We start from the raw sequence: 21,464 nt of genomic DNA, 5'->3' as shown, positions 1-21,464 counted from the left end.
ATCAGCATATGAACTATAAATTTAAACATTTATCTGTACTTACTACAATTTTTTTTAAAGATTTATTTATTTATTTATTTATTTATTTATTTATTTATTCATTCATTCATTCATTCATTCATGATAGAGAGAGAGAGAGAGGCAGAGACACGGGAGGAAGGAGAAGCAGGCTCCATGCCGGGAGCCCGATGTAGGACTTGATCCCGGGACTCCAGGATCGCGCCCTGGGCCAAAGGCAGGTGCCAAACCACTGAGCCACCCAGGGATCCCTACTTACTACAATTTAAAAATTGATTTAAGATTCTCAAAAGCCAAGTATAAAAATTAGGTATTTAGAAAATTTCTATTCTTAGAGGTGAAAATGTGCACCAGAATTTTAGGAGAATATAGTTTTATTCAATGAAAGGCTGTTTTGTTTTATTTTAGCATAAATACTTCCATGAAATAAATCCCAAGTACTACATTTAAGTTTTTTCAGTACAATTTATTCTTATTATACTTTAATTTGCATTCATTAAGTATCTTAGAAATATTATACTCAAAGTAATAGAACTCCAGAGAAAGGTCATTAACTAAGAGGTGAATAGTCTCTGTGTGTCAGCTTCCTAGTTAGCCTGCTTGCCTCTCCCTATAAGTACTTGCTCTCCGGTGGGGATTACTGTGTAATTGTCTTCAAGACGCGGCTGAAGCTTGAATCTACATCTGGTTATCAGGCCAAGTCTGTAAATCCATGAATACAGGCCACTGACTGCATTTGGGGTACATTCAATGATGATGAATCTGAAAAAAGACTGATTATTCTCTTAAGAGAAGAAGCTATACCCCATCTAAGTGGCAGCTAAGTCTTTATAAGAAACTCAGAAAAAGTAATCAGCAAAGGGAAACAACCAATGATAAGGATTGGGATAATACTCTGAGAATAGAGTAAATACAATATATACACACCGGAGTAAATAGGCTTCTCCTGAGTCCAAGCTCTTACTTTTATTTTTAAAAGTCTGATAAAAATGTACTCAATTACATTTTATACAGTAATATTTAGTGAACCTTATCCAAAAAGACTTATGTTTAAGTTCATTTGTAAAAATAACAAAAACCTTTATCATTCAATCTCTGGTCAATAAGGAAGAAAAACCTTGCTAGAAATGACAATAAATAATTTCACACAAAAGGCCAGGTGACATAAGAATAGTATATTAATATCTTCTTTGTATTTACAATAAATCCATTTGTTAATACTGTGATAGAAAAAATAATTAGTCCACATTATGTAGTAGAAACAGACTTTGAGGATGACCATTCCTCTCACAATAAAAACAGACAAGGATTTCTCCCACAGCTAAAGTATTTTAAACATGACAGTCTTGGGTGAAGGTAAAATTGACAGAGTACTTTACCTAATAAATCAGCTATGTCCTAGAATCAAGAAATCAAAGGTATTACCATTAAGCAAGCAGCAGAAAGCTGTTTAATGTTTCCAGGACCATTTAAATAGAGTAGTTACCATGTGAGAATTTCTTTTTACTTTGAGTTATAAAAAGTAAAAACACTTAAATTGGATAACTGCATTAATCAAAAGCAGTCCCAAACAAAAAAGCCATCAATAAAAATGAAACAAGGCATTCTTCTAAGTATATCATGCATAAAAAGGATAATTACATAATACATACTTTAATGACCAGACCAATAAATAAATGAGGTAAATTTTACAGTTATTGAAACCAAAAAACTATATTTAGCCACTTAAGTGTTGCGCTGCCACTGCTTCAGTTTCAAAATATAAAGTAATATAATTAATCTATCATCTAAAAATTGCATACTTGAATGTTTGTTTTTGATCCCCTTTTGAGATAGTAAAGGGAACTGTGTAACAAAATATTATCTGAATATAAATTATCAACACCAATATAATACAATTATCATGTAATCGCCATTTTTATATGCACAGTGGAAATACTGTGAAAGCTAGAAAAAAGATGAAAATATACTGGCCAGAATTTTAAATTTCAGACTAACTCATGATAATCTAGAACAGAGAAAAACAAAAATAAAATTTACAAAATAGATATAGCTTGATATCCTTTCTAAATTCAATAACCCACCAACATGCAGCTTCTAAACAAATCCATTACATCAAAGTTAAAAAAAAAGAAAATGTAAATCTCTTTTTGAGCTTTAGTTTTCAAGTTTATGCTCTTAAGGAAGACTAACATTAGCAAGAACTGCAATACTATTTTTAAAAATCTAGAATCTTTGCTTTTGAACTTTGTATTTGCTTTCCCTATTTTCGTTATTATTAAGGGATAAGAAAAAAAACATTAAATTATCAAGTCAAGAATAAGTATATATAGCCCACTCATGAAATATATTAAATTGAATTAGTTGGGTCAAAAATCTCCTACTATACTGCTACTACTAATTATCTAAAGCTACCCTTGGAGTAGTAATTTAGAAGATGTCTATCATAACTACTGACAGTACTTTTCATAGTATATCAATTTCCATTTTTACTTTCTTTTCTTCCTTGCCACTTACATGCATTATTTTAACTATGTGATAGGAAATTTTATTTTAGAAACTCGTTTCAACTACCGAAGAGGTGATTTTAACACATAAACCTGCCAATCCTGAGATGATGATGATGATAGGAAGACTAAAACCCAGGTGATTTCTCACTCAAATTTCTGCTTTAGTTTCTTTTGGAAGATGGCTGGCAGGATAGAAAGAAAAGCCAAAACCATTAGAACAAATACTGAGTTCCAGGAAACAGCTTCCCCTGCTGTTGTAAGCTGGTACAGTGTTGTTCCTGCTTTAATTGCTACAAAAGAGGGAGGTGCAACACCTAAAACAAAAACATAAACAATCATTTTTTAAAATAAGATTTTGTAATATACTTTATATTCACAAAATTATTCAGAACTCAGAACAGCACTGACATTATTCTAACACTTCATTATCTAATACTTTGAATTGATTCAAGTAAATTTGTATTTAAATTTTTTAAAATTACAATTGTCTCTGTGCATAAAATTTCTTATAAGAATAATATACTGGTCTCCATTTTGGAAAAATGTAATCTAGTTTAAAGTCCCTCACATTTATTTCCACATAAAGAAATCAATCTTTCATCACTACTTCTGAAGAATGAATCTGGAAACTCAAGAAAAATTTCCCGAAAATAATTTACATTTACCAATAGCTTTTAAAAAAAAAAAGAATGTGCTTTGATCCAGCAATTTCAACTCTAGGAAATGCTAATGTATATTAGCAAAGATCTAGTGTCAAGGATATTCATTAAACCATTATAAGTAACAAAAATCTGGAAACAATCTAAATGTTCAAAAATAAAGACTGAGTAAGATTGTTATTCATCCTGGAGACAGAATATACTTTTAAAAAAATGAAGTGGTAGGAGATACTCAGAAAAATACTCAAAATATGAGTAAGAGCAGTTTATAAACAGCATAGGTAGAACAATTACATTTTCTTAAAAACTAGAACTGAAAAATTACTTCAGCCCAAGTTGAAGTTAACTAAAACTCTAGGTTTCCACCTGTAAAATAAGGAGATAGGAACAAAAATTCTTCTGATTCCATGAATGCAATGTTATTTTACAAAATCCAAAATTATCCCTAAGATTTTTAAGTTGGTCAATGAGTTTTTTAAAGTAGCAATAAAAAAATTTATTTTGATTATTCTTTTCAAGTAGACCTATAAATATGAACTTAAACTTTAACACATATTCAATACGAGAAGAATCTGTTCATTTTATTGGTATCTAAACAATTCAAATTAAATTTGAAAGAAATGCATAATACTCTTGCTAAAGAACTATCGGAATTCACAAAATGTATAAATGAATCTTTATGTCCACTAATTAATTTCAAAATTAAGTGCCAATTCCTTGAAAGCAAGAACATTTTATTAATCCTTGCTTCCCTCATACTTTTGGTAATGCCCTTAGTAAATACTGATGTCAATAAAAAGAAAAACAAGATCAACTCTCTCCTGAAAATTAAAGTTCAATATTTCAATACATGATTAAAAAATAAGGGAGTAAATTATTCAAAAAGGGCACCTTGATTTTTTTTTTCCGACCAGGAAGAGAAACGAATTAATAAAAATCCTGCTTAAATCTGTATGATCAAAAAAATATCTTTTTTTTGATCAAAAAAATATCTAATAGAAAGTGCTCATCTTTAAAAGAAGCAACACAAAAATAATTAAATCAACACAATCCAACAGATATTTCTGAGTATCTACTTATGTATGCCAGACCCTCTGCCCAAGAGTTATATATATGGTGCTAGCGTGTGTACAAAGAACACGAAATCTAGCCCATCTGGACACTGTTAGGTATGTATACAATGAGTTCTAACACAGAGTGAATCAGAGGCCTTACCTAGAAAAGTCCCAATAAAAAAAACTTTCAATGGCACGTTTATCACAGGGGATGTAATATTAATAAACCAATTAGGCAGAAATGGTGTTATTCTCAAAAATATGATGTAGTTAATGAGATGTTCTCTATGACGCTCAACCTGTCATAAGAAAGAAACCAGTCAGGATCAAGATAAGGCCAATATTGAAAATAAATTGCTTAATATAAAAATACTTATTTCAAATTCCCATTCCTGGATAGTTCAGAATCTATCCAACAGAAATGATCATGGAGATATTTAGCCAGTTAATTAAATAAAAGCACTGAATATAGTTTATATTTCTAGATCTTGCTTTACAAATAATGATGGTGATTTGTAACAAAATGCTTAATTTCTCATGTACTAGTCTATAAAGCAAAAGGGTAAGGCAGAAGGATTTCTACAATTCCTCTGAGCTTTAACATTTAACAGGCTGTTTCTTTTAATTCTTTATAAAACTAGATTTTCTTAGCAACACTGTATTAGACCTTTCTTTGTAGACCTTTCTCTTGTCTTTGTAGAGATCCTGAATGAAGAGAACAGCCATTTCTACTGATGAAATGCCTTTAAGGAGTTGGTTGATAGTTTTTCAGTGACCCACTACAGTGGGCTACATCAACACAAAACAGGTGTCCAAATATGTGAATGCCTTCACAGACATGTTTTCTGCTCTGATTGAATTTATTAGTAATGAAGAAGTAAAACTACTGTATAGTACAAAAACTTCATATTTGAAATGATTAACATTCATTATTTGCCCACTACTTTAATTTACTTAGGTCAAAAGACCATTTTTATTAAACCCTGAGTCCGGGTTAATTCACATAGGGACTATACACTGAGCTCCCAATTAGCCAAAGAATTACATTAAATAATTTAAAAATACATGTTTACCTGTTGTGACCATTTTACTGCTTTCTCTGTTAGGTATTTGTATACAACTGGCCTCCCAACTAAATAGGAGAGCATATAGCAGAATGAGGCACCAAGTCCAGAACACTAGGAAATAACAAGAAACCATAAGCATTGTATACTTTCCCACCTTAGTCACATGCATATACTACTCACTTCCCACTTAGGGGAAGATAGTCTGCATGACATCTTTTGTGCAGAGAGTAAGAACCTATTTGATCTAAATCTTTTTCAGATCAAATTATGACTGAAATGAGACCAGCTAAAACTAACTGGCACTTGTGATTAAACTCAGATAAGGAGAGCACCTAACCTAAGAATAAAATTTAAAGAGTCAATTCTTTTTTTCAATTGCTGTGTTTGAAAATACTACACCCAGCCCTGGACTTAAATGCGTGCCCATAACACTCTCAGACTATCTGAATTACAAAACACAGTAGGAAGGAAAGGCTAAAACAGAGTATATAAATGCAATTAAGTCTGCAATGCCCCTGCTCTAGGAAAAAACCCAAACTATAACATCTGCTTATGGGAGGACTTCAAAGATATTACTTTAACATTAATCACCTCTAAAAACTATTAAGTTTATGCTTACATAGACTGGTAGGACTAGATGCCATCCTTTTATCAAAAGCTTTTTCCCTAGTCTCCCAAATTCGTTTTATATACTTACCAAACAAACAAGAAATAAGGCTAGCGGAAAGGGATAAAGAAACCCTGAAAGTATACTGAGAAATATAGAGCCCGGAATAGCAAATGTTTGCAAGCTGTTAACTTCTAAGTTAAGGATTAAAACATAATAAAATGGAAATTCTAAAAGACAAATCAAACATTTCAGAAAAAAAAGTATCAACATAGAAGTTATATTAATAAGATTACATCCATTTCTCAGTATTAATAAAAGTAAAATATCTAAAAGTTTAAAAACCTACAACTCAGTTTAACTCTACACTGACCAGTTGCCAGCATTACCATAAATACAATGCTAGTAAGAATGTGTTACTAAAAGAAAAAACAAGACAAATACCCAACATGTACCAGATGAAGAACTGGGCACTTTGACAAATGAACAAAACAAAAACAAAAAGAAAACAAAAACAAAGAAGATCTTCAGTAATCTTGTAAATATGCGTCTCTAATGTATTGCATTTACTCCTTAATGTGTTCAGGAAATGTGATTTCTGCAGATATTTAGGTACATATAGGATATGATAACTACTGGTTTCTAATTTAACATAAACATTTACCTCAATTCACTCAAAAATGGATAGGGGTTATAAAATAGAGTAAAAATTTTGGGACGCCTGGGTGGCTCAGCAGTTGAGCATCTGCCTTCAGCTCCTGGGATCGAGTCCCACATCGGGCTCCCTGCATGGAGCCTGCTTCTCCCTATCTCTTATGAATAAAAAAATATTATTAAAAAATAGTAAAAAATCTCAAACCTTATGATTTTTTTTTAGATCAAACCTTATGATTTTTAAAAAGATTTTTAAAATTTATTTATTCATGAGAGACACAGAGAGAGGCAGAGACATAGGCAAGAGGGAGAAGCAGGTTCCACACAGGAAGCCCGATGCGGGACTCAATCCGGGGACTCTGGGATCACACCCTGAGCCAAAGGCAGATGCTCAACCACTGAGCCACCCAGGTGTCTCTCAAACCTTATTTTTTTTTTTAATTTTTATTTATTTATGATAGTCACAGAGAGAGAGAGAGAGAGGCAGAGACACAGGCAGAGGGAGAAGCAGGCTCCATGCACCGGGAGCCCGATGTGGGATTCGATCCCGGGTCTCCAGGATCGCGCCCTGGGCCAAAGACAGGCGCTAAACCGCTGCGCCACCCAGGGATCCCTCAAACCTTATTTTTAAAACAGAATTATGCTTACTACTTGCCTCTTGTTCCCCATTTTGGTGTGGAGCCCTGACCCCGTTATAGAACCTCTAACATGATTTACTTACAAGTCAGAGTGAGTGAATTCCCCCTACATCTACCCTTCCTCTAAATTTCTATCTTCACTCATTCTCCCACTCTTTTTTCCCTCTAGTGCTCATTTTATTCATGTTTTCATCTCAGTCTCTTTTCTTCTTCCTGGCTTGTTTTTGTTTTGTCTTCAGCTTCTTGCTCTGCCACAGGCTCCCTTCTGTAGAAAATTGCTCAGATGCCTATGAACTAAAGAAAATTTAGGCTTTTCTTGACCAAGGTATTCTATCCAGCTATTGTGTCTCATCTTCATTTCCTCACAGAAGATTCTCTCCTTGTCCCCCTTGCAACCCGACTTACCCACCTGCCACTCTACTGATGGTTCCTCCTGGCCAAAAGTAATGATTTTTTCCATTCTGACTTAATGGTTTTAAAATTATGTAAAATATTCACCCGGTTCTGAAGTCAAATCTACACAATAAAGTACATCTAGAGAAGATTCACCTCCATCCCTGTATCATCTCTCTCCCCAGAGGTAAGCACTGTTACTGGCTTTTAAAGACATCCTTTCTTTTCAAGAAAAATGTAACAAAATATTGGCATGTGTATGTGTTTACTCATATCCTCCCCTTCTTAGATAAAACATGGCATACTGACTTACTATTCTGCACCTTGCTCTTTTAACAACATATCCTGGAGAGAACAATGCCTTAACAGCATAGAGAGACATTTTTCATTCTTCTAATAGCTACAGAATCCACTCCAGAGTTTAGATTTACCATGGATTATTCTTTTTCTTCTTTTACAGATTTTATTTATTTATTCATGAGACACACACACACACAGAGGGGGCGGGGCAGAGACATAGGCTGAGGGAGAAGCAGGCTCCTCGCAGGGAGCCTGATGCAGGACTCGATCCCCAGACCTGGGATCACACCCTGAGCCAAAGGCAGACGTTCAACCACTGAGCCACCCAGGCGTCCCTAAAAAACTTTTTAAGTTACCCAAAGATTTTAGCCTTAAGGAAACAAAAAAGAGATGATGGTGAGACTTTTAGTGACATCCACAGCTCAGAAGTTCTCAATGACTACCAAATACCAACTGAACATTATAAATTCCTTAGCCTGGTACTCAAAATCCTCTACAGACTGAGCACAGGGTCTAGCCTATCTTCCTAAACTTATTTCTCTAACCTCCTTCTTATATCCTAAACTCCAAGTAAACTGGATGCCTCATCACTTAACCATGCATGCCCTGCGCTTGCAAGGTCTACTCTAGACATGCTCCGACTAGAATGAGACAGTGCCCCATCTCTATCCCTAATTCCCCATTGCTCTAGTAGTTGTTCCACTTCCGAATGCTCAAAATACTAGATTTGTACTTAGCATATATTTATGTAATTATAAACATAAAATATATAATCATATAAAATACGTTCATTATATAAGAATATAATAAAAACTGGTTAAATAAATGAATAAAATAATTATGATGAGAAAGTCATTTATATTCACAAGTTTGAAGTTAGACAATACCAAAGAATTAATACTAGTGCTGTACTGCCGAATATGGTGGCCACTATCTACATGTAGCTATAAAGACACTGAAATGTGCTTATTAGTCTGAATTAAGATGTGCTCAGAGTAGAAAATACATTTCAAAGACTTGGTATAAAAAAAAGGATGTAAAATATCTCAATTCTTGTGTTGATTACATGTTGAAATGGTAATATTTTGATATATTGGTTCAAGTAAAATGTATTATTTAAATTGATTTCAGATGGAGTGCCTGGGTGACTTAGTCAGCTAAGTGTCCAACTCAGGTCATGATCTCAGGGCCCTGCATGGGCAAGGAGCCTGCTTAAGATTCTTTCTCTCTCTCTCCATCTGTCCCTCCCATAAATAAATAAATAGATTCAGGTGTTTTTCTTACTTTTTCTAATGTGCCAACTTGAAAATTTTTAAATTACATGTAACTCACATTATATTTCTATTAATTAGCTCTATATAGTTAAATGCCCTAAGATAACGTCCTTCTCTTTGGATCACTGAGTTTAAAAAAGTACCTTTTAAATATAGAGCTAAAGATTCAAAAGTGAAAAGAGAAAATTATAAGACAACATGGATTTGACAAATTATATTATGAAAATCTAAAATGAAATGCAAAATCATTATAATTACTTACCAAGGTAACAGTAACAATATGCAATAAAACATGATTAACAATATTAACCAATATTTAAAATTTAAAATCAAATGTATTTTATAATAATAAAGCCTTTTTAAAAAAGATTTTATTTATTTATTCATGAGAGAGAGAGAGAGAGAGAGAGAGAGAGGCAGAGACATAGGCAGAGGGAGAAGCAGGCTCCATGCAGGGAGCCCGATGCAGGACTCGCTCCTGGGACTCCAGGATCACGCCCTGAGCTGAAGGCAGGAACCCAACCGCTGAGCCACCCAGGCGTTCCTAATAAAGCCATTCTTATCCTTTCAATTTACTTTCTACAGGGTAGTTTATTCATTTCTACTAATTTGCATATGGATATTAAGATAACTAGGCTATAAGATTATTACCCCATAGATTGTCAAGATCCATTTATGCTGATTGGCCTTATGGGTAGGCATCCCCTTGAGTCTCACCCAGTATCCCTCCCAAAGTTGAGGCAAAATAGGGCAAAACAAGATGACTTTCCAAAGTAACAGAAACTATATGTCTTGTTCACAAAAGCCTTATAAAAGCCAAATGAAAAAAATGAACCAAGTTTTTATCTTCCTTAGGAAAAATATTTTAATTTGTGGTTAAACTGCATAAAGGCAAAATAACCTGTAAGTCTAATACTATGGTTTTCCCTCATAGATTCTAAAATAGAATTAGTAGGAAAGATAACAATTATGAATTTCTTAAAGCAGTTGATATACTACTAAATTACAACTAGCTGTCAAATAACTTGTTGAAAAATAAGTGCATGATTCTCTAAATTTTCTCTAAATTTTAATTTTTCTAATAAATAATGACAAAGTGCCTATATACACCACACTACCTAAATAAAAATGTATTCCCAGTAGGTGGATAAAGGAATAATGTTTGTATCATCAGCAAAAGTTTTTGTAAATGTACTTTTAACAAACTGCTTATGCAAGGAATAATTGGTCCAGGGTGCTTAAGTATATACTTCAAACATTTGTATAAGGAGACAAGTATAGAAATATATACGTGTTAAGTATATAACATCTAATCTAATCTAAATCCAAGAAAAGAAAATGCTATGGAATTTTAGGAGAAAATGTAATTGAGAAGTCCAATAACCAAAAGCAATTCAAAAAACAAAAGAGGAAGCCAGAATAGAAATAGTTTGAGAGAAAAAAGAAAAAAAATTGTTTGAGAGAATTAACAAAGTAAATTAATTTTTAAAAATAAATGCTGGCTGGTAGGGTGCCTGGGAGGATTAGTCAGTTAAGCCTCCAACTCTTGATTTCAGCTCAGGTCATGATCTCAGGGTCATGAGATCAACCCCTGTGCCTGGCTTTGTGCTCAGCAGGGAGTTGCTTAAGATTCTCTACCTCTGCCTCTCTGCTTGTGGTTCCCTTGCTCATGAGCCCACTCTTTCTCTCTCAAATAAATAAATCTTTAATAAAAATGGTGGTTTAGAAAGGTTAACGATGACCTTTACAAAATCAAGAGATAATGTCTTTCATTAACTGAGAATATTTGAAAATAAGTTGAATTTAAAAAAAAGATACAAACAAAATCAGATTAAAGTCAAAGTCCATAAATCCAAAGATTAATCACCAGTAGCTAAAGCCATTTGAAAATACATAGGAAAAATAAAGCTATTTTCCTGACTGGTTAACACAACATATATTTCTTTTTTTTTTAAGATTTTATTTATTTATTCATTAGAGACACAAAGAAAGGCAGAGACACAAAGGGAGAAGTAAGCTCCTCAAGGGGACCTGGATATGGGACCAGATCGGGGGACTCAGGGACCACATCCTTAGCCAAAGGCAGACGCTCAACCACTGAACCACCCAGGTATCCCATTTCTATAAAATGAAGAAATACATACCAATAATTATTTCAAAAATTCATATCCTTTGAATTGACCAATTATCCCCTCAAGATCTTTTTACAAAGAAACCATTAAATGGAAGAAAAAGTCACGAACAAAAAGATTCATAACATGACATGTAGAAAAGCAAAAAAGTAAATAATTATATCTTCAAACCTAAGGGAATATTTTTTTGAATTATACTGTGGTGACAATATTAACTCAAAATAAACTAAATCAAAATAATCAATTAACTAATACAATCATAAATTAAATAAATAATTATCTTGAATAATATAGAGAAAAGGAAAATGTTTATGATAAGTGAAATAAGCAGAATACAAAAGAATTGGTAATAAATATTCAGAAATAATAACCAAGTTGAAGAGATAGGTTTGAAGTGAGAATTTTTTCCATTTTAATTTTTTGATATTTTATTTAATATCACACACACTGCATAAACGATTTTTAAAAGAAAAAATAGCTATGCATAACTAAACAGAACTTTTAAAACTTCTTGAATAAAACTAGAAAATGTTTTCTTTTCAGTTAAAAGGATACAAAATATATGTAGCAAAATAAGCTACAAGTACTTGTACATAAAAGGTGTCCTTATATTTGGATAAAACTTTTCCTAGAGCCTTGGCATCATCCATATCTCTGGGAACCTTCATATTCACTCTTTCTTCTCTAAAGAAATAAAATTAAAGTGAAAAATTTTAAAGCAGAAATTTGCCAAGATAGTTAATATCAAAATCAAAGTTCAAAACATGAAGTTTTATCCAAAATGATTTGATGCCTTGATCTGTAATATATTAACCATAAATTCTTAACTTTTAAGAGTCTATAAATTATTTCTTTAGAATGTTTTAATTTCATAAGACTTGTAATCAATATATGAAAGTTCAGGATGATCCAAACTAAATTAGGTTAAAAGCATTTGCTCCAACCCTGGTATAAATTTTGAATTAAGAAGTGTACTACTAATATTAGCATATTTAAAACATTCAACATCATTTTGGGTAATCCTCATGATAACCTAGAGTCAATAATTAATTACAACTAAAATTAAGTAAAATTTTTGGTGAATTTACAGTTCATATCTTTCTGTAATATCCCAGCTCAAAGCTCAGATATAAACTTAAAACATTTTTCTTTTTCTATTAATTTTACTTTATATTTGGTGCCTTATTTAGAACTGAATGATTTCTTGTTTATAAAAGCTTCAAATAATTACCTTTGTGTTTAATATACATCGTGCCCATTTGTTTACATGATAAAATTTAACTCATCTTGCACAATGGCTGCTGCCTAAATTCTATAAAAACAGCAGGTAAACTAAAATGTGCTTTCTCATTTACAAACTAAAAACTATAGAGGTGTGCACACTTGTATGCATGCACACACACACACACACAGAAATAAGCAGAAATAACAGGTCCATAGAACATACTTATATGCAAGTCATATTGTTATTCTCAGAGCAAACTGGGAGCAAGGACAACCTTAACCTACATCTTCTGGCCCTATCTCAGCTCCTTATGTCCACCTCCTTGATCAAAACCAGAAAAAATCTAAAATTCAATCGTACTAATATTAACCTATCAATAAATAGAATATGCTAGCCTCCCAAAGGCATTTACACTGATGTAAGAAATCAAAGTACTGAAATAAAAATAAGTTTAACTACAAAATTTCAAGTATAAGAAACTGTTAATGAAAGGAATTTAGAGGAAAACAGGAACCTCTGAACATCCTGAAATCACACTTCACAGTTATCCATTTTTTTTTTTTTTTTTAGTTATCCATTATTGTATCAGTCCGGCCCTGGTTGAAGGTCTAACTACATTTTAGTGGTCCTTTATGTAATATATGATTACACAAGGGTGGTAATCCCATAGTTAAACAACCCTGGGATATTTTGCCTTCTTAAAGTGTGTTTCAGGTCCATAATCTCTTCCCTAAAATTCAAAAACCTCTGAAAACCAAAAGTTCTTCATACTTTGTCAGCAAAAGTTGACCCGCAGTTATATAATTATTCATAGTATTTTATGCCCATTTCTCTGTAAAAATATTAATGTGCCTGATTATGGGATGCTGCCCCAGATTCTGGTGGAGGTACTACATGATATATAGTATTTACTCCATGTTGTCTTTCCAAAATGGAAAAATTCTAAATTCTGAAACATGCTTCAACTCCAAGGTTTTGGCTAAGAAATTTTAGATGTATAGTAAATAAGGTATACGAGGTTTATACAAAGTCATTTCACTGTGAAAACTACCTATTCAGACTTTATCATTTCCGTAAAATGGGAAAAGAGCTAGGAGAAAAATGTGGTGGGGATGGTAATGGATGAGTAAAAGGAGACAAAAATAGAAGGAAGGTAGAAAACATGGACAGAAAAGCAAGGGAAGGCAGAGAAGAAGAGCATCAGTGTTTTTCAAACCACAGGTCAATATCTTTCATGAATTTTAAAGTTAAGTTTGCTTCATCACTACTGGCCTTAAAAAATACATAGAAAATATCAGAGACCACAATCTGTTTCATGAAACTTTAACCTAATTTTATATGTATAGATGTATATAAGTGAGCAGAGGAAAGGCAACAGGCACGCGCATGCTGGATTATGATATAAAAACTATTTCTTAGTGTGGTTATATATTTTTTTAAATTTGGAAAGCCTTTAGAAAGATGAGGCTTTAACTAGAGGAGCAGTGCTAGGAAAATACTGCAAAGAAAATCAAGAGGCATATTTGGAAAGGAGTGTTTAAATAACAGTGTCAATATGGACTTGCTACAAACCATGAAAGCTGATATACAATTCACCATGACAGTTCCGTTGCTTAAAATCAGTTTTACTTTTAATCCATTTTTATCTATAAATGTCTAGGCATTTTTCAGTTTCTGTATACTTACTCACTAAGTTGAGGAAAATTTTTATAGACCAAAAACATAACAAAAGCTGCAGATAAGAAAATGGACACCAATATAAGAAGTGACATTCTTGCTGACCCAGCTTCTGCACAGGCTTTTTCTGAAAAGGAGAAAAAAAAGGCTATTATTAAGATAAATATTTTAAAAAGACCGTATTCTGAGTCAGCAAGTAATTTACTTAAAGGCTTTCCTCCTCAAAAAATTGTTTATACTTTTGCCCAAAACACTGTTGTAACATAAAAATTTTAACTATTAGAGTTGACATTTATTAACCAGGCTTTTTACTTTAGGGGGATATATCTGTTTCAGAAGAACACCAGAATTTGTAGCATTGCTTTGTTGTTAAGCCAAAGAGGAAAAGTAGCACTGCTCTATAAATACTATCACTAACTTTTCAATTTGTTTATCTATATTGGATGTTGACAGCATAGACAGAATGGCCTCTTAGGAAAAATGAAGTAACTTCGCAATTACTTCAACTGTCCTAAGAACCCAAAGATCAACTAATAACTAAAGTATAACTAATGTTATGCTTTCTTTTTTACACTGAGGGCTTCAGAATATAGTTGAGTCTTAAATGTTTTGGGTGGCTCTCTGGGACTCCAAAAATGGCAGAATTTGTTCACATTCCCTCACAAAGTAATCTTAATGTTATCTAAAAAATTATATGCAAAATAAACTTAAGGAATGAGATCTAGGAGACAGCAAGCAGAAGAATGAGCAAGGGTATTTTCACCAGGAACAGGTCAAAAGTGGGGAGGTTAAGATATCTTAGTTGTGCTCACTGGGGGAAAGGTAGAAATGAGTGGCTCAACTTTTATTGCCTACATTTGCCATTATCCCCTGTATATACTGATAAAACTCAGAGGATTAAAATATGTGTATGCTATAATAAGGACAATTTTTAGTTCTCTGAGAAATAAACTGATGGATCTAACTAAACTGATGGATCTACCACTATGCTTGTCCCCTAACTACTGTCTATGTAACTTCTATACACACTTTTATGGAGTATCCTAATCAGATGCCCGTACTCTATTCATTAATTTGGCAAATCCTTCTCCACAATCACTTATAAAGGTGTTATTAGACAGGTGTCATTGCCTATTCTACTAATACCTTCCTTCTCTGGGAAACTTTCCCATGGTCCCCCCTTCCCTGCAAGGGGCTAATCTCACTGGCCCTATTACAGTGTGACTCCAACACTCTACCCTCCCAAACATAGAAGACTAACTTGCTCAAGGTTGGGACACTTGAGTCAAGTAGAAACAATTCATCATTGGCTGACCAAATTTTCTCTTGAAAAGAAAATCCCTGGGTGGCTCAGCGGTTTAGCACCTGCCTTTGGCCCAGGGCATGATCCTGGAGTCCTGGGATCGAGTCCCACATCAGGCTCCCTGCATGGAGCCTGCTTCTCCCTCTGCCTGTGTCTCTGCCTCTCTCTCTATGTGTGTGTCTCTCATGAATAAATAAATAAAAGCTTAAAAAAAAGGAAAGAAAGAAAATTTGAACTAAAACAGATGTTGTCAAGAGATGGTAGGTCTTGAGGCTGAAAGGTCAAGCAGTGAAGGCCACAGATAACAACATGGCAAAGCCAAAGACATGTACCAGATACTGTAAGAGAGGAAGTTGAAACAAAAATCCAGAGAGCCAAAATGGGAGGTATAGCTAACTTTACTTGTTGATTTCTAACTTTCTCAATTCACTTCCCTTGAAGCCTGACTATATTTCATTTCTTGCTCATAAATGCCAGTGAGATTGTCTCATACTCTTTTTTCTATATTCTCTTTTTTTTTATTGGTGCTGGTTTAAACTTATTTCCGCTTTCAACCAAAAGGCCTAAACTAATTAAAAGATAAATTTCATTTTATCCCTTGTCTCACTATGGTAGTTTTATAGATTTTACAACTGGATTAGTAAGATTTTGCTCAATTCTATGTTGAATATGAAGCAAGAGAAACCATCTAGCTCTGCGCTACTTAAGGTATATTTTATGAACTACACGAATCAGCATCACCAGGGAGCTTGTTAGAAGTGCAGATTCTGGGCAGCCCGGGTAGCTCAGTGGTTTAGCGTCTGCCTTCGGCCCAGGGCGTGATCCTGGGGACCCGGGATCGAGTCCCACATCAGGCTCCCTGTGTGGAGCCTGCTTCTCCCTCTGCCTGTGTCTCTGTGTCTCTCATGAATAAAAAACAAACAAACAAACAAACAAAAAACGGTGCCTTCAATGGAGTAACAAACTAGGCATGCCTACCACTGAATACTCTAGTTCATTAACCCACTAATGTATTTATATATATGCCTTTTTGCAGCACAGAAAATTAAATAAAGACCTTAAACATCTGAGGTGGGTCAATATGAAAAGGTCTCTGCAGAATCTCATGACAACAAATGCCTAATTGTCTATATCTTTGCCCTAGTTATATCTATTCACCCTAAAAAGTAATCAGCCAAAAGTTACAAAAATATCAGTGTGCACTAAAACTAATTCAACTAAAACTATAGCTCTCAATAGAAAATCTACTGAAATAGGGGATCCCTGGGTGTCTCAGCAGTTTAGCGCCTGCCTTCGGCCCAGGTCATGATCCTGGAGTCCCAGGATCAAGTCCCACGTCGGGCTACCTGCATGGACCCTGCTTCTCCCTCTGCCAGTGTCTTTGACTCACTCTCTCTCTATGTGTGTGTCTCTCATGAATAAATAAAATCTTAGGGATCCCTGGGTGGCGCAGCGGTTTAGCGCCTGCCTTTGGCCCAGGGCGCGATCCTGGAGACCCGGGATCGAATCCCACATCGGGCTCCCGGTGCATGGAGCCTGCTTCTCCCTCTGCCTATGTCTCTGCCTCTCTCTCTCTCTGTGATGACTATCATAAATAATAAATAAATAAATAAATAAATAAATAAATAAATAAATAAAATCTTAAAAAAAAAAAAGAAAATCTATTGAATACAAACTTCTCACAAAGCTAAAATGTTTCTTCCTACTTTATTAAGTAAAGAAGTAATCTACTGGAAAAGGAATAAGAGTAGAATATACACATTGAAGTTTTGGGCATAGTTTTCTATGGACTGACATTAAAGCAAAGACATGATAACACAAACATATAGTCTGTACTATTTCTCCAGAGGCTGTGACTTCTTAAAGGCATGCTCCTTTTAAATCTACCAGGAATTAACTTGCCCAGCTTTCACTTTTCACTTACTTCCCTGCTTGAATCAAGTCCAGAGTACAAAAAGGACTGGAACAAATAATTTAATAATATGGGCATCTTTTAAACTCTTCAAAACCACTGCTTTTTTTTCATTGGTAGATGTTTGTGGACACAAGAATTACTGCTAAGAACATATTTTTTTAAAGATTCCATTTATTGATGAGAGACACACAGAGAGAGAGAGAGAGAGAGAAAGAGAGGCAGAGGGAGAAGCAGGCTCCACGCAGGAAGCCCCATGTGGGACTTGATCCCAGGTCTCCAGGATCAAGCACTGGGCCGAAGGCAGGGGCTAAACCGCTGAGCCACTCAGGGATCCCCTACTGCTAAGAATAAATGGCTGATTTTCCCCCATCACCACTCTACCCCTTTCTTGGTACTTTTCTTTAGGATTTTTACTCTACAAGGTATGCACTCAAATAAAAGAGTTGTTTAGGACTATCTGCTGTATATCATAAGGTACAAAATGTTTTGCTCAGGGATCCCTGGGTGGCGCAGCGGTTTGGCGCCTGCCTTTGGCCCAGGACGTGATCCTGGAGACCCGGGATCGAGTCCCACGTCGGGCTCCTGGTGCATGGAGCCTGCTTCTCCCTCTGCCTGTGTCTCTGCCTCTCTCTCTCTCTCTCTCTGTGTGTGTGTGACTATCATCAATAAATAAAAATTAAAAAAAAAATGTTTTGCTCAATCTCTGCTTTTAAAAAGCTGATACCACCATTAGCTAGATTCCCAAAGAATGGCACAAAGGGGTTTTGAGTATATAGAAAAAACAAGATTATTGGGCTAGAGTAATGGAGTCATGATTCACAGAACAGGTAGAAATTTGGTTGAATACTGAAAGAGGAGAAGAGTTTACAGTCTTCTTAACTCAAACTGCAGCTAAATATATTTTTATTTTTACTTATTTTTTTTTAAGATTTTATTTACTTATTCATGAGAGACAGAGAGAGAGAGAGAGAGAGAGAGAGGCAGAGACACAGACAGAGGGAGAAGCAGGCTCCATTCAGGGAGCCTGACGTGGGACTCGATCCCAGGACTCCAGGATCACGCCCTGTGCTGAAGGCGGCGCTAAACCACTGAGCCACCCAGGCTGCCCCTACATATATTTCAACAGGTTATATGTTCTCTTAAATTAGAAATTAGGGGCACCTGGCTGGCTCAGTTGGTAGAACATGCAACTCTTGATTGGGTTGTGAGTTTGAGCCCTTTAAAAAAGATTAAATAAGACATTTAGCATGCTAGCTCTAAAATTAAACTATAATATTTTTCTTCCCATTATTAATTTACCAGCCCTAAGTGGTCACAGGGAAGAAAGGTGTTAGGCAACATTTAACTAGACTACAGAACACCACCCTGAGTGTTCCTTGAGTACACATTTCTGTGACTGCCACTTGCTGTCCTACAATTGGATGATGAAATATATAGACATTTGAATAAAGTTAACCACCAGGTGTAATTTGATACATATTTTCTGTACTCTTTAAAATTAGGCAAACTTTGGGCAGCCCCAGTAGCTCAGCGGTTTAGCGCCGCCTTCAGTCCCGGGGACCTGGGATAGAGTCCCATGTCAGGCTCCCTGCATGGAGCCTGCTTCTCCCTCTGCCTCTCTCTCACTCTGTGTCTCTCATGAATAAATAAATAAAATCTTAAAAAAAAAAAAATTAGGCAAACTTTTTCAAGCATTGTGTTCAACAGTAATACAGAATTCAACTGATAAGAATGCAAAAAACAAAGTGACATTAAATATTGAAGCTCTCCTTTCTTTCACACTTACTGGTAACTAGGGGTTGTTAGCTTTATGAGTCAACAATTTTTTAGTATAATTCTATTAAGTCAAGAGACCAGCATGTAATTGAATTAGAGTTCTAAACAGATAAAAGTTGAAAACCTTTTTTCAACGATAATTCTACATCTAAATGTATAGCATACATATTTATAATGTGCTTTCTCCTGGTTGCATAGACATATGTCACTTAGCATTTAGAGCTACCCACTACAGTACTTTATACATTCATTAACCTTCACATCTTCCATCATAGTAATTCCCAATCTGAATTATCCCATTTCTGCTTTCCAACTCCTCCCAGGCCAAAGGTACTGTTAGAGAAAGTCAAGATTATGTTCTTAGTTTACAAGTTCACATGCTTTTCTATCTTCATTACAGTTATCACTGGCAAACAATAATCCTTTCATAGCACTCTCCCAAAGGGCTATTTCAAGTCTCTTCAAGCCTTTAACTCTGTCTTCATCTATTCTCAAACAATGACACTGCCTCCTCACTTTAGTGAGCTCCCAAACCTCTATCAAGATCTATTCCCCAGGGATCCCTGGGTGGTGCAGCGGTTTAGCGCCTGCCTTTGGTCCAGGGCGCGATCCTGGAGACCGGGGATCGAATCCCGCATTGGGCTCCCGGTGCATGAAGCCTGCTTCTCCCTCTGCCTGTGTCTCTGCCTCTCTCTTTCTCTGTGTGTGACTATCATAAATTAAATAAATAAATAAATAAATAAATAAATAAATAAATAAATAAATAAATAATTTAAAAAAAGATATATTTCTCAAATTATCTTCTCTTGCCTTTTAACTTTACATTAAATGCCAACCCACTTCCTTTCAGATTTCGCTACAAGAATTGTCTCTTCTCCGTTTACCCTGTGTCTTCAATTCTTCCTCTAAAGACCACCTTTTCTCTAACTCCTAATAGGCACATATCCTTTCTAAAAAATCGTAACCTTAATGGCCCTAGAGCAGCTCTCTATTTCTCTTAATATTATGATCAAAACCTTTTTAAAAATTAATTAATTAATTTATTTATGATAGACATAGAGAGAGAGGCAGAGACACAGGAGGAAGGAGAAGCAGACTCCATGCCAGGAGCCGGATGTGGGACTCGATCCTGGGACTCCAGGATCGCGCCCTGGACCAAAGGCAGGCGCCAAACCGCTGAGCCAACCAGGGATCCCATCAAAACCTTTGGAAAAGCAAAATCTTCCTAAATCTGCAAGATCTTAGGAATGACTCTTACTGGTCATCAGGTCTACTAGTTCTCAACATTAAGTGTTTTCTTTTTTAGGGATTTTATTTATTTATTCATGAGAGACAACACAGAGAGAGAGTCAAGAGACACAGGCAGAGGGAGAAGCAGGCTCCATTCAGGGAGCCTGACACGGGACTCCATCCCAGGTCTCGAGGATTACACCCTGGGCTGAAGGCAGCACTAAACTGCTGAGAGCTACCCGGGCTGCCCCATTCAGTGTTTTCTAAACCTACTTGATTCTACCATGAAGAAGCAAAAGACTTTACTGGGACTCTAACAGGTTTTCAAGGTTACAAGAATCTACTACAATATTTTTGGAAATAAATTTTATTTAAAGGGTTTCAAATTATTTTTTATTATTAAAAACAAAGAATGGTAGCAGTATCAAGTATAAATTCAAACAGCTAAGATAACTATAAAATACAACTAACTATTAAGAACCCACACAGAGAAAGCATGTTTGTAGGTAGAAGAAACACCACCGCCAATTTTGTATAAAGGCTCATTCTTTAAGACTATGCCCTAGAACTGTGCTGCCATTCAATTAATACACCCTCACTCTCATCTAACCACTTTCACATGCTTCCCCCCTCCAACCACTGAAGACTCAAGCTTATAGTGAATGTCTTCATAATCCTAAAAGATTCATCATCCATTTAAATGATCCACCCAGCCTCAAAATTCTTACACCTTCATTCTTATTCAACTTTAGACACCTACTTTTTAAAAAATATTTTATTTATTTATTCATGAGAGACTCGGGGCGGGGGCAGTGGGGGGAGACACAGGCAGAGGGAGAAGCAGGCTCCATGCAGGGAGCCTGATGTGGGACTTGATCCCGGGACTCCAGGATCACGCCCTGGGGCCAAAGGCAAGCACTAAACCACTAAGCCACCCAGGCATCCCCTAGTCACCTACTTCCAATGATAAACTAAGTTCTCACATCCCCCAAGACTGCTCTACCTTGGACATTTTTTTATTTTTTAAATAT

The 21,464-nt window shown here is 35.1% G+C and overlaps 1 protein-coding gene across 3 annotated transcripts in view; it reads right to left on the bottom strand.

Annotated features, from left to right (window-relative positions):
• Positions 1 to 954: 954 nt before the first annotated feature.
• Positions 955 to 21,464, bottom strand: part of TMEM41B (transmembrane protein 41B) — a 34,937-nt gene continuing 14,427 nt past the window's right edge. For all 3 annotated transcript variants that reach the window (XM_077866534.1, XM_077866533.1, XM_077866535.1), the window contains 6 exons: positions 14,219 to 14,336; positions 11,863 to 11,991; positions 6,007 to 6,100; positions 5,316 to 5,420; positions 4,403 to 4,541; positions 955 to 2,842 (listed from right to left, as the gene is read on the bottom strand). In XM_077866534.1, coding sequence (XP_077722660.1) covers positions 2,673 to 2,842; positions 4,403 to 4,541; positions 5,316 to 5,420; positions 6,007 to 6,100; positions 11,863 to 11,991; positions 14,219 to 14,336 — 755 coding nt within the window. In that variant the 3' untranslated portion in view covers positions 955 to 2,672. The remainder of the gene's footprint in view (positions 2,843 to 4,402; positions 4,542 to 5,315; positions 5,421 to 6,006; positions 6,101 to 11,862; positions 11,992 to 14,218; positions 14,337 to 21,464) is intronic.

This window comes from Canis aureus, chromosome 23 (genome assembly GCF_053574225.1).
Source record: "Canis aureus isolate CA01 chromosome 23, VMU_Caureus_v.1.0, whole genome shotgun sequence".
Lineage (NCBI taxonomy): Eukaryota > Metazoa > Chordata > Mammalia > Carnivora > Canidae > Canis > Canis aureus.
This window is presented reverse-complemented; position numbering and strand designations above follow the sequence as displayed.